The sequence below is a fragment of the Channa argus genome, chromosome 6 (genome assembly GCF_033026475.1).
Source record: "Channa argus isolate prfri chromosome 6, Channa argus male v1.0, whole genome shotgun sequence".
Taxonomy (NCBI): domain Eukaryota; kingdom Metazoa; phylum Chordata; class Actinopteri; order Anabantiformes; family Channidae; genus Channa; species Channa argus.
The window spans coordinates 14,178,172-14,191,767 of NC_090202.1; the positions used below are offsets into that span (position 1 = coordinate 14,178,172).

Sequence of the window (13,596 nt, forward strand, 5' to 3'; positions counted from 1 at the left end):
TTCTCTGGTAGAGCACAGAAGTCAGCAGCTATATCTGTTTTAAAATTGTATAATAAATAGCCAAAATGTCCAGCATTGGCTTTAGAGTTATACAGTTACCCAGGCCAAGAGAGCTGAAATGTTTTTCATTTCGCTCAGAAACACATCATCAGTATTCTGCATCTGTACCATATCTCATTACTTGATTAGATTTTAAAGGGCAAACATGGGCTGAAAAAATAGAAACTTATTAAAACACCCATACATTCAGTTCATTTAAGCTGTTAATCTGCAATGCTGAAGCACTCAGTTGATTGAATAATTCAGATATTTTCATGGGGATCAAAGTCCAACTTGTTTCTGCTTTAAGCAGAGTGTCAGAAGAATAAAAGCCAAACATACAGAGCTAAGAAACTGTGGACCTGAAACCAGCTCAGTTCACTGTGTGGCCAATTTTAATCAAAAATTATGTTTTAATACAGATACAATATGTCCATGTTTAGATATGTTTTGTTTGCTGAAACTATCGTTAAACACAAAGGTTGGGGATATTAGGCAAAATGCAAACTGAAAAGCTAAATAACATTTAGAACTTATGTTAAATAGTGGGTTAATTGCATAGTTTAGACAACTATCATACTTGATTAACAAAAATATTATAATTTCTAAGATACTGCTCTCACCATTGGGACAATATCTGGGAACTGACATGAAGAACTGAAAATGAAACATTACAATTTTGAAGAAAAGTTTCAAAACACATTTTTCTTCATCAGAGAGCAACTCTGTGTTGTCTTATGTGCAGGGAACAATACTTTATTAATATGTCTGATATTATTCCGTCCACCTGTTATATGCTGATTTAAGCACAAAGAACAGAACCCTTTTGGATCAAACTGAGTCATAATGAGATCTTTCCTCCTTTTTGTATAAGGGGAGGTGAGGCTTTTGGTCCCATTTGGATTCTGCTTGAGCAGAGGGAAGACAAACAGAAACTCTGCCTCTGCTGCTGCAGCAGCTGTAAGGCAGCCCGGCTCAGGACTGCAGAGACTATAAATAGCCCAATATTTCTTTCTCACTGGCACCACCCACCACATTACCCATGTGACAGAACAACAGCAAACAGCAAAACAACCCAACCCCACTGAAAACTGTACCATGATTTAATCACAACAGCGGTAAGCTTATCACTGCTGTGAAGTGATACCAACGATACCTTTGGATGGCTCTGCCTGTCAAGTTCAGGGAAACAATAAATAAGTTCAACACACACTCATATATCTCTAGCCACTGTAACAAAACTGTGAAAAGAAAGCACATTTTGTGATTTCAAGGCAAACCATTAAACCTGATTCATTTTAGAATCCTTTTAGAAGTTGTCTATCGAATACTTAGTTATAAATCTATACTTTTGCCAAAAATGCCAAATAACACATGATGCCAGTGAAGTTAATGTGAGGAGCTGACACTTTTTCACTTTTTGTTATAGTACACTGAGAAATTAGGGGGTTTTGGACGATTGGTCAAATACCCAAAAAAAAGCCAGAATTTATGTTTATCTTTCAGTGATTACTTCACGATATGTGCATGTGATTTTTCATATTTAATGGCATGCTGCAGTAGCATTACTTTTCATCAAAGTTAAAACATTTGAGTTATGTGGAAAAATTTCCAACTTCAATCTGAACAAAGATCTCATCTGCCTTTGGCAGCTCCAGAACTGGGTTGATTGCACCCACTAAACAAAAATCTATCACATCCACACCAAAGATTTGAGCTCGGCTGCATTGTTTATTTTTTTTCATTTATAAATCTGTTTTTTTTTTTTTCTGTTACTGTGTTAAAGGAGGTAAGACCTATCAGATTAGATTTCAGTAATCTCAACCCAGTGGTTTCAGATTACACTGATTCATTTAATCACGTCAATATCCCAACACACGTGTAAGCATGCACGCGCGAAAGGGTGTGTTATATTTCCAGTCAAGCAGCCGCAGACTTTCTACAAACTTTTTTTGTTTCTAATTTAAGAGCCAACAAAGCACTTTAAATTGAGCATGGGCCCAAGCTTTTAGAGAAGTACACATTCCAAAAAAAAAAAAAAAAAAAAAATCAATTAGATGCATTAGTATTTTAGCTGCGCTCTGGCATAGATGTGAGGTTATTGTTCCTGTAAAGGCCAACACACATCCCATTTTCCTTGCTCTCCCTCAGACAAGTACTGTTTGTGCTGAAAATACAATGCAATTATTTGTTCATTGACTTGAAATTGCTCAACTGTTTACACCGTTACATCAGCAGCTCAGATCATTGATATAAGTGGGGCTGAAGCTATGGATTTAATCAATCCATCAATCAGTCAGTGATTGTTATTTAATAACTAAACTTTTCCAAGACTACCATGTAGAGGAGAAAAGCAAAACATGAAGGTGAAAGGACAAAGAAAGAAAAATAAAAACCAAACACGCACACTTGGGTCCGTATTAACCAGTTGAAATATTTATTTCAAAAACTGAAAAAATAAAAACAAACCCACCAACATAGTTTTAGTTTATCATACAAAGTCATATTTCAATGTTGCTATGTGAGTATTTGTTTCTCTTTGACTACAGTGTGAGGCAGTTTGAAAGGCTGGCTGAGCTGGTAGGACTACAGACACCGACCGGAGAGAGAAGAGACACAGAGACACTCAGAAAGACGGATTAATAAAGAATATTTGGGCAAAAACAACCAAATATCACTCAAGGTGCATTAAATTCAGCTTTACAGACAGATGAAACACCATCAGAAAGTGGTGTATCCAACATTGTATAGTATCTTTTAAATTCTCAGAATATTGTGTTAAAAGCTACCGTCTTGTCCAGGTGCGGAAGAAGTGACAGAAAACTGCTAAAATCATTTAGTACAAAGATCTGGACACTTCCTGTTTGTTTAACCTAGTTGGAGCAGAAGAACAGTAGTGATCAAATGGGAAAAATATTTCAAGTGTATTGAATAATTCACTTTTCTCCATTAAACCACCTTGTGATTCATCTATCTGCAGCTCCAAGTGGATTAAATGTGTTTCTCAAGAATTATTGGCAAATATTACTTCACCAGCGTCTGTTAAATTCCCAGTGTCACAACTTTTAAAGAGACACACAGCAGAAGCAGAGCATCAAAACGAAGCATGTTAAGACAAAGAGAAAGATCAAGTCCAATAGAATGACCCTCTTCATCATCAAACAAAGGAAATAAAGAATTCAGCACAGATGACCATTCTCATCTCAAGTTCCACACCAAGGCATGATCAGTCTTCTCAGAGTCCACTGGCAACAAGTTGAAAAGTCAATTCATCAGTGTCAGTAAGAAATTCTGTTAAATAACAAACTTACAGTAATAAAAAATAACAACGACTTTCATTAGTTAATGTGGAGTTTATGTGCACCATTTTGTATCCCTAATTGAACACAATCTTTACTTGGAGAGATGCAAAAACCGATGCCACTAAATGCTTTTAGATGAAAAGAGAGCACGGGATTATTTCCAACAGTAGGAGTCTTGTAGTGTATATGTACAGCTACTTGGTCTTGAGGAAGCTATTGACAAAACTGCAGTCTGTGTACATCATATACTTCACTGTCCACTGTGGCCCTGGCAATGCAGTTGGTGAAGTATTTAGAAAACGGCAGTCAACCATCAGTCCTGCGGCATATCTGACGAGGCGGTGTCATGTAATAAAACGGTACATATAAAACATTATGCTAACAAAGGTCTGTGCAGTGGGGTAACAAACTTTTAAAACCCAACATTCAAGTTTGACTAGAAAATGTCACCACTTTAAAGGATTTACATTGGCTGATTTATCTCACTAAGCGGGCAATCCTGTCTCCTGCAATACCCAACAAGAATTATCGTCCTCACCGGGAGCACAGCAGTCCGGGTGGTGGGGTCAATAACTTTCCAGGGGAACAGACTTATTGTGTCTGTCAGAAGACAACAGCAGTTCACTTGGTCTCAGCTCTGTCTCCACCACTGCTGCTGTTTCTGAGAGGACAGCTTTGTTGCACTGATGCTTGACTGACTGAAATCTAACAATATGCACCAACAATAGCTTTTCACCTTTATTAAACAACTTTGTGTTTGTTTTCAGTCTTGTTACAAAAAAAACTTAATTAACAAAAAGAGGAAGCAGTATACATCAGAAATTTGCTTCTTGCTAACAACTTTCCCAGCTTTTTAAACATAGTTAGAGTTAGGGCAGCACCTCAACCTCACCATGGTGCACTGCTGCCTCTGACCTCTGATGTACAGTGAGGTAGTCGGCAGTCTCAAAGCTCACAGGGAGACGACTGCTGAGAGGACAAAAACTGTGCTATTTTTCACCTTCTTAAACTGCTTTCCAGCTCGTCTGCGCACTGACAATTTGAAGCAGTTTAAAACTGTTTACAAGCAAGTGTCTGTATAAAAAAAAAATAAAATAATTATTATCATAAAATAAAGGGAGAGACAGGGTTGGCTTAAGTTAACAGTCACTGTCATTACAATGGTGAAAAGGCAGAAAGTCCAGTGAACCGGTATGGACTTTAATAAGGTGTTAACTCACAGTGAAAAAAGAAGAAGAAGAAGAAGAAGAAGGAAAAGAAAGAAGATAATAAAAGAAGAAGAAACTAAGGAGGGGGAGAGGGATGCTCAGGCTCCCAAAACTTTGTGATCTCTTAAAGTAACACAACATCACAACAAGTAGCAGAGTATGTGTGCATTTATGTGTAACAGTCACTGATCTCCCCTCTTTCTGCTGAGAGTTTGGCCCTTGTGCAGTGTATCCTGGGATGTCTTGAGTAGAATTTGTGCTCGTTACTTCTTCATTGTGAATCCTCAATCAGAGAACTATTATCAAATCCCGGGGGGGAGAGAAGACAATACCAACTCTGCAGAACAGATCAACCTCTTGGCTGCTTTTTACTGACACACTGGGGAGGGGGAGGGGCTGAGGCTGTATTGTTTCTTTTTCCTCTTAAATCAATTTGTTCCTCCCTAAGATTCCCCCCAGCCATTGAGCCCTTGGTACGTAGAGCTTCCGGACATGGGTGGAGAAGCAGGTTTTAGAAAAGAAGCACCTTTTATTTGGCTTAGACAAACAAAAACAAAAAAAGAGAGAAAAAAACAAGGAAGAAGAAGACTGAAAAGTGTGTGTATAAATAGAGAGAGGCAGACAGAAGCCGGTCTTCTGGTAAAGGAGGGGGGCCACAGAAGGCGTCAGGTCTCAACCCGTGCCTGTGGAGGAAGGGTGGAGGGATTTTGGTCATCTGTGAATATTTTGCTCCAACATTTTTTGGTATATTAACTGTACAGTAACCCATCTTTGTCCTCACCCTCCTCATCCTCGCCCCAGCCCTCTGCTACTCCAGCCAGCTCGTAATGCTTCTTCCTTAGCTCACCAAGACGCTCCCGCTCCTTCTGCAGACGAGTCTCCAGCTCCAGAACCAGGACCTGAAGGAACACAGGGAGAGGACAAACACACAATTAATTTGGTCTTTTATTTCCACTCATAATCGAAAACGAAAAGTCCTAAACAGACAGTGTTTTTTGAATCACATACAGAAAACAGAAAAAAACTGAGAGGCAACAAAGAACCTTCTACTATACAATTAAGAGTTTGTTAATTTAAAGCATTGTACAGTACATAGCTTTTAGCTATGACCCACTCCAGAAATAATCAGTGATCTAATCGTATCATAATTAACATAAGCTTTCTCTGTGATCAACTCACTGTCATGAGAAAGTCTTTTCACAGACTCAAAACTCTAGTCCAGGGTCGATTAAGTTAAACAGAGCAATGCAGGTCGTGCTTATTATTTTATTTCGATGTATTCCCCTCAATAACACACTTAAATCATTATTTACAGACTAAATTTTTGGGGGATTCTAAAAGTAAACCGAATAATCTCCAAACAGGAGCCCTCTGTACATTTACAACAATGGGCCATGTGTGAGTGAGCAGGTCCAGACCTTTCTTTGTTTTTTTTTCAGGGTGAGTGGGGAGGCAGAGGGCACAGCACAGAAAGAAGTGTTCAAAATTCACATTTTCTTTCTTTTTTTCTTTTACATGTCTGGGGGGCATTTTATTTGTGTGTGTGTGTGTGTTTTCAACACGCTTTTCAATTATTTGGCAAAACGGTAAAAAAAAATCCTTAATCCTTAAAATTCAGGATAACAGCATAAACACTTGTTTATTGTCAAACTCTCCTTGTCAAATCTTAATTCAAATGGATTTTCCAATTAGTTTGAGGCTTTTCCCCAAGTATTTTTAAACCTTTTTACCCCACAAATTTAGGCCTGAGGTGCCACTGGCTGACACCAAAATCGGATTGGCCACCCCAGGTGCCATCTATGCTGAGTTAGAAGGTGGCAGGTATCTGCTCTAGGACTTTTAGCACCTGATTTGCACATGATTTTTTAGCACTTGATTAACACATGATTTTTAACACTCCCAACTCAGCATTGTGGGTTATCAAAATAGATATCGTGCTCAGTGCCTGTCTGTTGTAACCTGCTGCTTACCTGTGCATCCATCTCTTGTCGCTTGATCTGTGTCAGGCTCATGCTGGAGAAGTCCATTGTATCTGGACACAAACAACAAGTTATGTTGAAATACATATTGGATGTTTCGTGTTATGATCTATCTAACTTTCCACTTGCTGTGATTCTCTCACCTGTCTCTTCAATCTGGGATTTCCCAGACTTGGTGGAGGCAACAACGGCTGCAGTGGCCTGTGTGACGCCCCGGGATGCCTGCTGCAGACGATGCAGGTTGGTGCTGTCTTTGTCTGCTTTAACCTGAGGAGATGAACATCAGAAGAGAATTCCTGTGACACCAGACTGCTGCTGTGATCGGTTTTAGTCAAAATATATTAAACTCCAAATATAAAATTACAAGTACAACCATTGAGAGATGTTTTGCTCTACAATTACACTCAATGTGGAGAAAGAAAACTGCGAGATCATTGATTACCTTGGAAGCCGCCACGAGCTGTGCAGTGCTGGCAGCTATTTCATGTGAACACACCATCAGCTCCTCAAACTTCCCTTTGCCTTGCACCACCAGGTCTGCAGCATCCCTGAGACAGCACAACACCGCAGAAGTTTAACTCAAAGAATTCACTCAATCAGAATTTTAATGCTTAAAACTTGTTTGACCACTTTGTTTCGTCTTTACCTCCTTTCATTCTTTAAGACATTCTCATTAAAAGTGGCCATAGCTGCTTTTAACGTACTTTCCTGCTGCTAATTCTTGAACACAAGCACTTTTATACTGGTTGGTAAGTCAGAGACACTAAAGGAAACACTGTTACTTACACCATGACTGTGGCACCCCATCCAACCGCTTTTGAGGCAGAGATCAGACCCTCAGTCCAACGTGAGTTCTTGGCATAAAATTCCTTCATGGATGCTGCCCCCTGGTGGAAAAGAGAAGACATTTTAAATGGGATAAATACAGTATGTTATAAAACTCCTATATTTGGATACAGGGGCAACAACTACTTATTAGTTTTATTATTAATTAATATTGTATTTTTCTTTATTCTGTCTTTCTCTCACACACAACCACACCCAGTAAATAAAACATCAGAAAATAGTGAAAATGTACTAATGAGCTGTATTTAAATGTCTTTTAGTCAAAGGTCTACAACCAAAACAGCTTAATTCTGATATAAAACAAGGAAATAATTACTATAAATAATAGCCGATGAATAGTTTGTTGTTTAGTAACGACACAGTTTAACAACAATATGTACAACAAAGTGCAAACCAGTAATAACTGCTGCAATAAATACAGGCTGTGTGAAGATGCATTTGTTTAGCTATTGATGAGAGTATGTAAGAGACTTTGACTCTTTTTTTCATAGCTTCAAGTTTTTTCATTTGAAAAAGAAAACAGTATAATTTGGACTGTACTGACAAAATGCTTTCTTGCTGTTAACCTGGATAAGAAACAGAACATAGTATCTCACCCTGCCACCCTCCACGATGTCCCTTTGCAGATCTTTAGATGACAGAATGAGCTCCTTAATCGCCTGCATCAGCTCTGTGCAGGAGGCCAAGATCCTGTAGGGGGAGACAGAACAGAGGACACAAACTCGGATTTGCTGTACACTCTGCGGATCTAGACCTCTATTTGATAGGAAGGACAATGTCATGAAGCCATGGCAAATACCTCGAATGCAACTTATGTTCTGCTCAGATTGAGGTTTTTAGCCAAACATATAATCAAACCACAGCTGCTTTATTTTATAAGACAGAACAGAAAGAAACCAGCCTCTTCACTAAATAGTAAATAGAGGAGTAAATTGTTTCGCCAGTCAAGTTCTTGCATGACTGATGTACCACTGACCTAAATTTTCAGAGAAAAACTATTTTTACATTAATAATTAAATCAGTAGGGGGCCTGATATCAGTCTCAGTAATGGAGCATTGGGTTGGGATGCAGATGGCTGAGGTTTTGAATCTCTCCCCACTAGGTGTGACCCCTATAATATAATAATTAAATCTTTAAATGCGATTTAAAGTGAGTTCAAAAACACAAGTTTAATTGGCTTAAACTTGCTCAAAAAGGGAATTATAACATAGACTTGATTAATACCATACAATTTTCCCTTTGACTGTGGATTTGAAAGATAATCTAAACCTAATTAACTAGGCAACATGCACATGCATTGTATCAGTATGAGACAAAAGGAGCAGCAGTAAAAAGCTTAACACTAAACTGAGCTTTTTATTTTTGAAGAACTTTAGATGGTTCGGTGAAGATTTGAGTGCAACCTACAAATCTCTGAGATAATTAAGATTGGAGCTAAAATGTCTTGTAAAAAGGTAAAAATGCCTCCCAAGTAATGTAATCAAAAGGTTTGTGAACGTCCAAAAGCAACACAAGGTAAATAAATCTATTTGGATTGAAGCATTTATAATATGATAACAGATGGTGGAGGTGCTCCAGTGAAAAGGAATAAATTAGTAATATTAAAAGTTAAAGAATAATTATTTCTGCAATTTTGTGTGAATAATAAAAAAACAAAAAAGCTGGCGGATCTTTGCACATCAGTATGTGACCATCTGCAACCGCTCTAAAATATCATGTGACTGCTGATAAGTGTCACAATTTCCTTTTTCACTTCTTTGCTTTTGTATCTAATAAATGTCGTGATCATCTCTTCTACAAATGAATAAATGCTTTTTTTTACTAACTGACCAGTTCCTCAAATTTTTTCTTTGTCATCTTCCTTTTCTATTTCACAACAGAAATTAATGTTAATATCCTGGGTTTAGGCCACTGATTGTCTGGGAATTAAACCAGACATGAGTCTCTTTGTGGGTCAAATGTATTCCTATTTTCTTGTAAGAATATTGTATGTGTTCTTTTTTCTAGATCCAGATCAAATCTTCTTGTACACTCTTTAAACTTATTTGGATGCTACAGACATTTGCTCAGGTTTTTGAACCTACAATTAACCCTTAAGTGATTCGACTGTAGATTCACTCCAATCTTAATTTTACCTCTCATTGACCTCCATCTTGATTCCTGTATCAACAGCTCTCGACTTGTTGAGCATTTCCTGTCAGGATCCAAAGGAGCACAAAGGAAAAGAAGGAAAAAAAGATACTGAAATGAATACTGCTGAAACAAGGGGCAATGGCTTTACACAGCACACGCAAAACTACACACTCAACACATCAAATACATTTTAATACACATCTGCCATAAGCACACACACAGCTCAAAGCACACACACATACACACACTTATGCACCTCTATCCTGGCAGCTGCTGACTCCACAGCAGCAGAAGTGGCAGCCATTTCCTGTTCCACAAGATCTCCCAGCTCCCCCTGCTGTAGCTCCAAACCCCGAGGACGCAGTTTCTGAAACAAAGAGAGCAGAAAAGAGACTGAAGTTGACTGAAGTCATCATACTTAATGCAACTTTACAGACACAACAACTCCCTCAGTAACTTAGTTTACAGTTTTCGAGCATAAATATTGATGTGTGTCTATGAAGTACGGACCTCTGCAGTGGCCAAGATGTCGTCCAGAGCTGCCTTCAGCTTGCCACTGTCTGCTGCAGCCAAGCTGTCCTGCTGTTTCATCTGTCCCAGCAGAGCCAGCGCTTCGGACCCACATGCCTTTACGCTCTCTGACAGGGCTGACAGAGATGTGGACAAGGACAAGCAGGATGCATGTGTTATTATTATTGTCATTAAATTATACAATCACTGAAAAAACACATTTTCAAGTGTTTTTCAAATTTTTGACCTTATTTACACTTTCTTTTCAAATTAATTAACATATTATGTCTTCACTGGACACTGATGTGTAACAGTGCGACTTATGGCTGCAGCTGCACTGTTAATTATGCTGACAACCCCTCAGGCAAAGTGTTACCCAACAGCTGAAAGTGTCAATCTGACTGCTTCTACAGCCGCTGTCGGGCTGTGTATTTAGATGTAGGACAGCCAATCCATTTGCATTAAATTGTGCATCAGCTTTCAGATGCTGTAGTCAAATATTTGAGCAAAATACTACAGTCAGACACTGGGTCAGTGCACAACGCTCTCCATCCCCTCCTAGAGCCATGGCTTCGGTTCAACCCAGTTTCAGTTGTATGCGTTTGTTTTTTGTTGCAGTAATAAGACCCCTGACCAGAACTCTGTGCTATTTGGGCATGTTTAGACTCGCCCAGGCTGCAGACATTTCCCACTAGACCGATCTCTGAAAAACATTTTTTCTAGATGAAGTCAGTAATATTGTTCTATCCATGCATAAATTGACCGAAAGGATGCACTGAAAACACGACCATTTAGAACAGCTTCTTATTACAATGCAAAGGATGCAGCAGGACATCCAGAACTAATACCAAATATGATTTTATAATGCTGCAATTGTTTGACCCAATGAAATAAACAGAAGATAGTTTTAACTCACAGTGCCCAAACCTTAATGTGCACGTGACATATCAAGAGACATTAACTTCTCTAACATGTCGCAACCTGGCAGGACTGACTGACGCCCACAGATTAATATTAGAGACTGGAGAATACATCTATTCATTCTTTGCTCTCTGCACTGCACACACACACTGACATGAAGACACACACACAAACAAACCTACCATCAGCTTGCTCCACAGGGACCATGTGGGAGGTGGCACTACCCTGAACGATTGTGTCACCCACAAGGTGGCCACACTGGGTCACCACTCGTACCAGCTCAGATACAACTAAATAAAACATATGTGATGAGTAATAATAAACACTTACACATAAACACATATGAAATACTAGTCACATTATATCACAGTTGTATGGCTGATGTGAATATAAATGTATGTCTTTGTGTCATTTTGTGTGTTTTTACACTTTTACACTATTGATGAAGTCTTGACTTCTAAAGCAATCAGGTTTTAAACTTTAAGTCAGGTACTTTTTTATATAATTATAATTATAATATATATAATATAATATATAATTATAATATATTTGAATATAATTCAAGTAATATAAAAAAAATTCATAGAAACTGTATAACAAATGCTTTGGCATTAGGGATGGGCATTAGTAAGGTAATGTTGAGGCTTGTTAGTTTGGTATGCAAACTATTGTTAACTATAAAACAAAGTGAGCAAACTTTCATTAAATGCACAGCAACAAGACTTCAAAACTCATTTATCATGTATATAGGTATTTCATGTCAATGACAACAATTGTTTCATTTCTCCTCAAACCCTGGTTCTGTTGATATAGTGCTACCCTGTTTTTATTATTCACTATTATCAGTTATATTGGTGCACAGAGTTTGGTTACATCTCACTTCCAACTTGAGCAGAGATCTACCAGGCAAAATAACCAAAAAAGGGATTTAAAAGAATGGATCATCACAAATGATTCATCCCTTATAAAGCTACACTGAGTCCTCTCACCTGTGCTGTCTGCTACGAAGGTCTCTCTGGCAGAATTGAGTCGGTCCATACACTCTAAGGCGGCCTGACATCTGGATGCTAGGTAGTCTACAGAGATTAAGACAGTGAGATGGGAGACAAGACGTAAACAGGCAAGCCTGCACACACACACACACACACACACACACACATTTATCTCTCTCTCTCTATCTATCCCACCATCAGTGACAGCAGCTTTGATCTGTGTTTGTTAGGATTCGCTGACCTGCAGAGCTGGTGCAGCTGATGTGTGCCGGGTCGTCTATCTGAGCCAGTGAGTCCAGGATGATCTTCTCTGCCTCCTCCACAGCTCCCTGCAGACTGGACCATCGAGCTGCTACCAGCTGGCTCTCCAAAGCCTGCTCCCTGCTCTCCTGTGGATGCAGACACAGACACACACACGCACACGTTGAACCACTGAACCTTATATGAAAGACAGGAGGCATGGAAAAAATTATTATTTGCACAGAAACATCTCGTTGGCGTATTACAGCTAATTCAGATAGTTAAGTAAGAAAGTGACAACCCTTCACCTTCTCATTGAGCTGATTCTGTAGGGCTTCTGCGGTCTTCACCCCGCTCTCCCTCTCAGATGCCAGCGAGCTTTGGACTTGCTCTAGCTCCTCCGCCCGAACCGCCAGCTCTGCTCCTACTTTCGACAAGGACTGCTCCAGCTCGGCCTTCTCGGACACAAGGGTGGCAAGCTGAGTGCTGAGCACCTCACTCGACTGCATGGAAGAAATAAATAAGATAAAGGAATTTAAAAAAAGAGAGTCAAACTTAGCAACAGCAGAAAAGGATTTTGTGGCAAAAGGATAAGGATAAAATGTAGCTGTTGGGACATGTCAGGATGTGGTATGATGTGAGAGTGCTGACCTCACTATGAAAAAACACTTTTTCAGCCACTGATTATTACACTATTGTCTCCATTGAAGTTTGTGGAGAGGCAGACAGTCTCCAGAGAGGTTTGGGTTGAAATTGCGTTTACAATAAAGAAGCATTGGGAAGTTGTGGTTGTGCAATTTGGCTGCAATACAACAATCTTATCGCAACAAAGTGTAGTTACATCAGATCCTGTGTACTGAAAAGACTTACTGCAAGTATGTTTAAAAGGAAGTTAAAAAAGATTGTACTTTTACTTGATCTCTTTATTTACAGGTTACTTTGATGATACAGATTCAGAATGTATCTTATAAAATTGGACCTTATTTTTCAAATTACTAGAAAGGTTTGAAAGTTTTCAAGACTTTTTTTTTTACTTGTAACTTTACTTTTTGTGCTTGTAATCTTCAACAATTGCATTTTTGCTGCTATTAAGAGTCATTGTGTAAATAAAAGAAATGAATGTTGATGATTTAGCTAATGAAATTGCTTACACTTTTACTTAAGCACTAAGTTTGTGTACTCCCACCTCTAATACTGGATGTTTGTGAGGTTTGTGTAGGCCTTACAACAAAACAGGCAAAAGACTTACAGCCTTGGTGCCAGCAGGTCCAAGAGAGAACAAGAAATGTTGAGAGATGAAAAAGAAAAAGACTTTTTAAGATTATGACATTGTATGACAGGAGGTAGAGAGGGCTATGCACGGGAAGCATTTGAAAGGATAAAACGCAGGCTGCTCTGTCTGAAAAGGACTATGGAGATTAGAGA

At 38.8% G+C, this 13,596-nt stretch overlaps 1 protein-coding gene across 2 annotated transcripts in view; it reads right to left on the reverse strand.

The window, feature by feature from the left end:
• Nucleotides 1–2,453: 2,453 nt before the first annotated feature.
• Nucleotides 2,454–13,596, reverse strand: part of hip1 (huntingtin interacting protein 1) — a 43,972-nt gene continuing 32,829 nt past the window's right edge. For both annotated transcript variants that reach the window (XM_067507263.1, XM_067507264.1), the window contains 14 exons: nucleotides 12,480–12,674; nucleotides 12,173–12,320; nucleotides 11,929–12,015; nucleotides 11,122–11,229; nucleotides 10,019–10,155; nucleotides 9,765–9,875; nucleotides 9,511–9,569; nucleotides 7,971–8,064; nucleotides 7,315–7,415; nucleotides 6,971–7,076; nucleotides 6,672–6,795; nucleotides 6,520–6,581; nucleotides 5,331–5,448; nucleotides 2,454–5,232 (listed from right to left, as the gene is read on the reverse strand). In XM_067507263.1, the coding sequence (XP_067363364.1) occupies nucleotides 5,222–5,232; nucleotides 5,331–5,448; nucleotides 6,520–6,581; nucleotides 6,672–6,795; nucleotides 6,971–7,076; nucleotides 7,315–7,415; nucleotides 7,971–8,064; nucleotides 9,511–9,569; nucleotides 9,765–9,875; nucleotides 10,019–10,155; nucleotides 11,122–11,229; nucleotides 11,929–12,015; nucleotides 12,173–12,320; nucleotides 12,480–12,674 (1,461 nt within the window). In that variant the 3' untranslated portion in view covers nucleotides 2,454–5,221. The remainder of the gene's footprint in view (nucleotides 5,233–5,330; nucleotides 5,449–6,519; nucleotides 6,582–6,671; nucleotides 6,796–6,970; nucleotides 7,077–7,314; nucleotides 7,416–7,970; nucleotides 8,065–9,510; nucleotides 9,570–9,764; nucleotides 9,876–10,018; nucleotides 10,156–11,121; nucleotides 11,230–11,928; nucleotides 12,016–12,172; nucleotides 12,321–12,479; nucleotides 12,675–13,596) is intronic.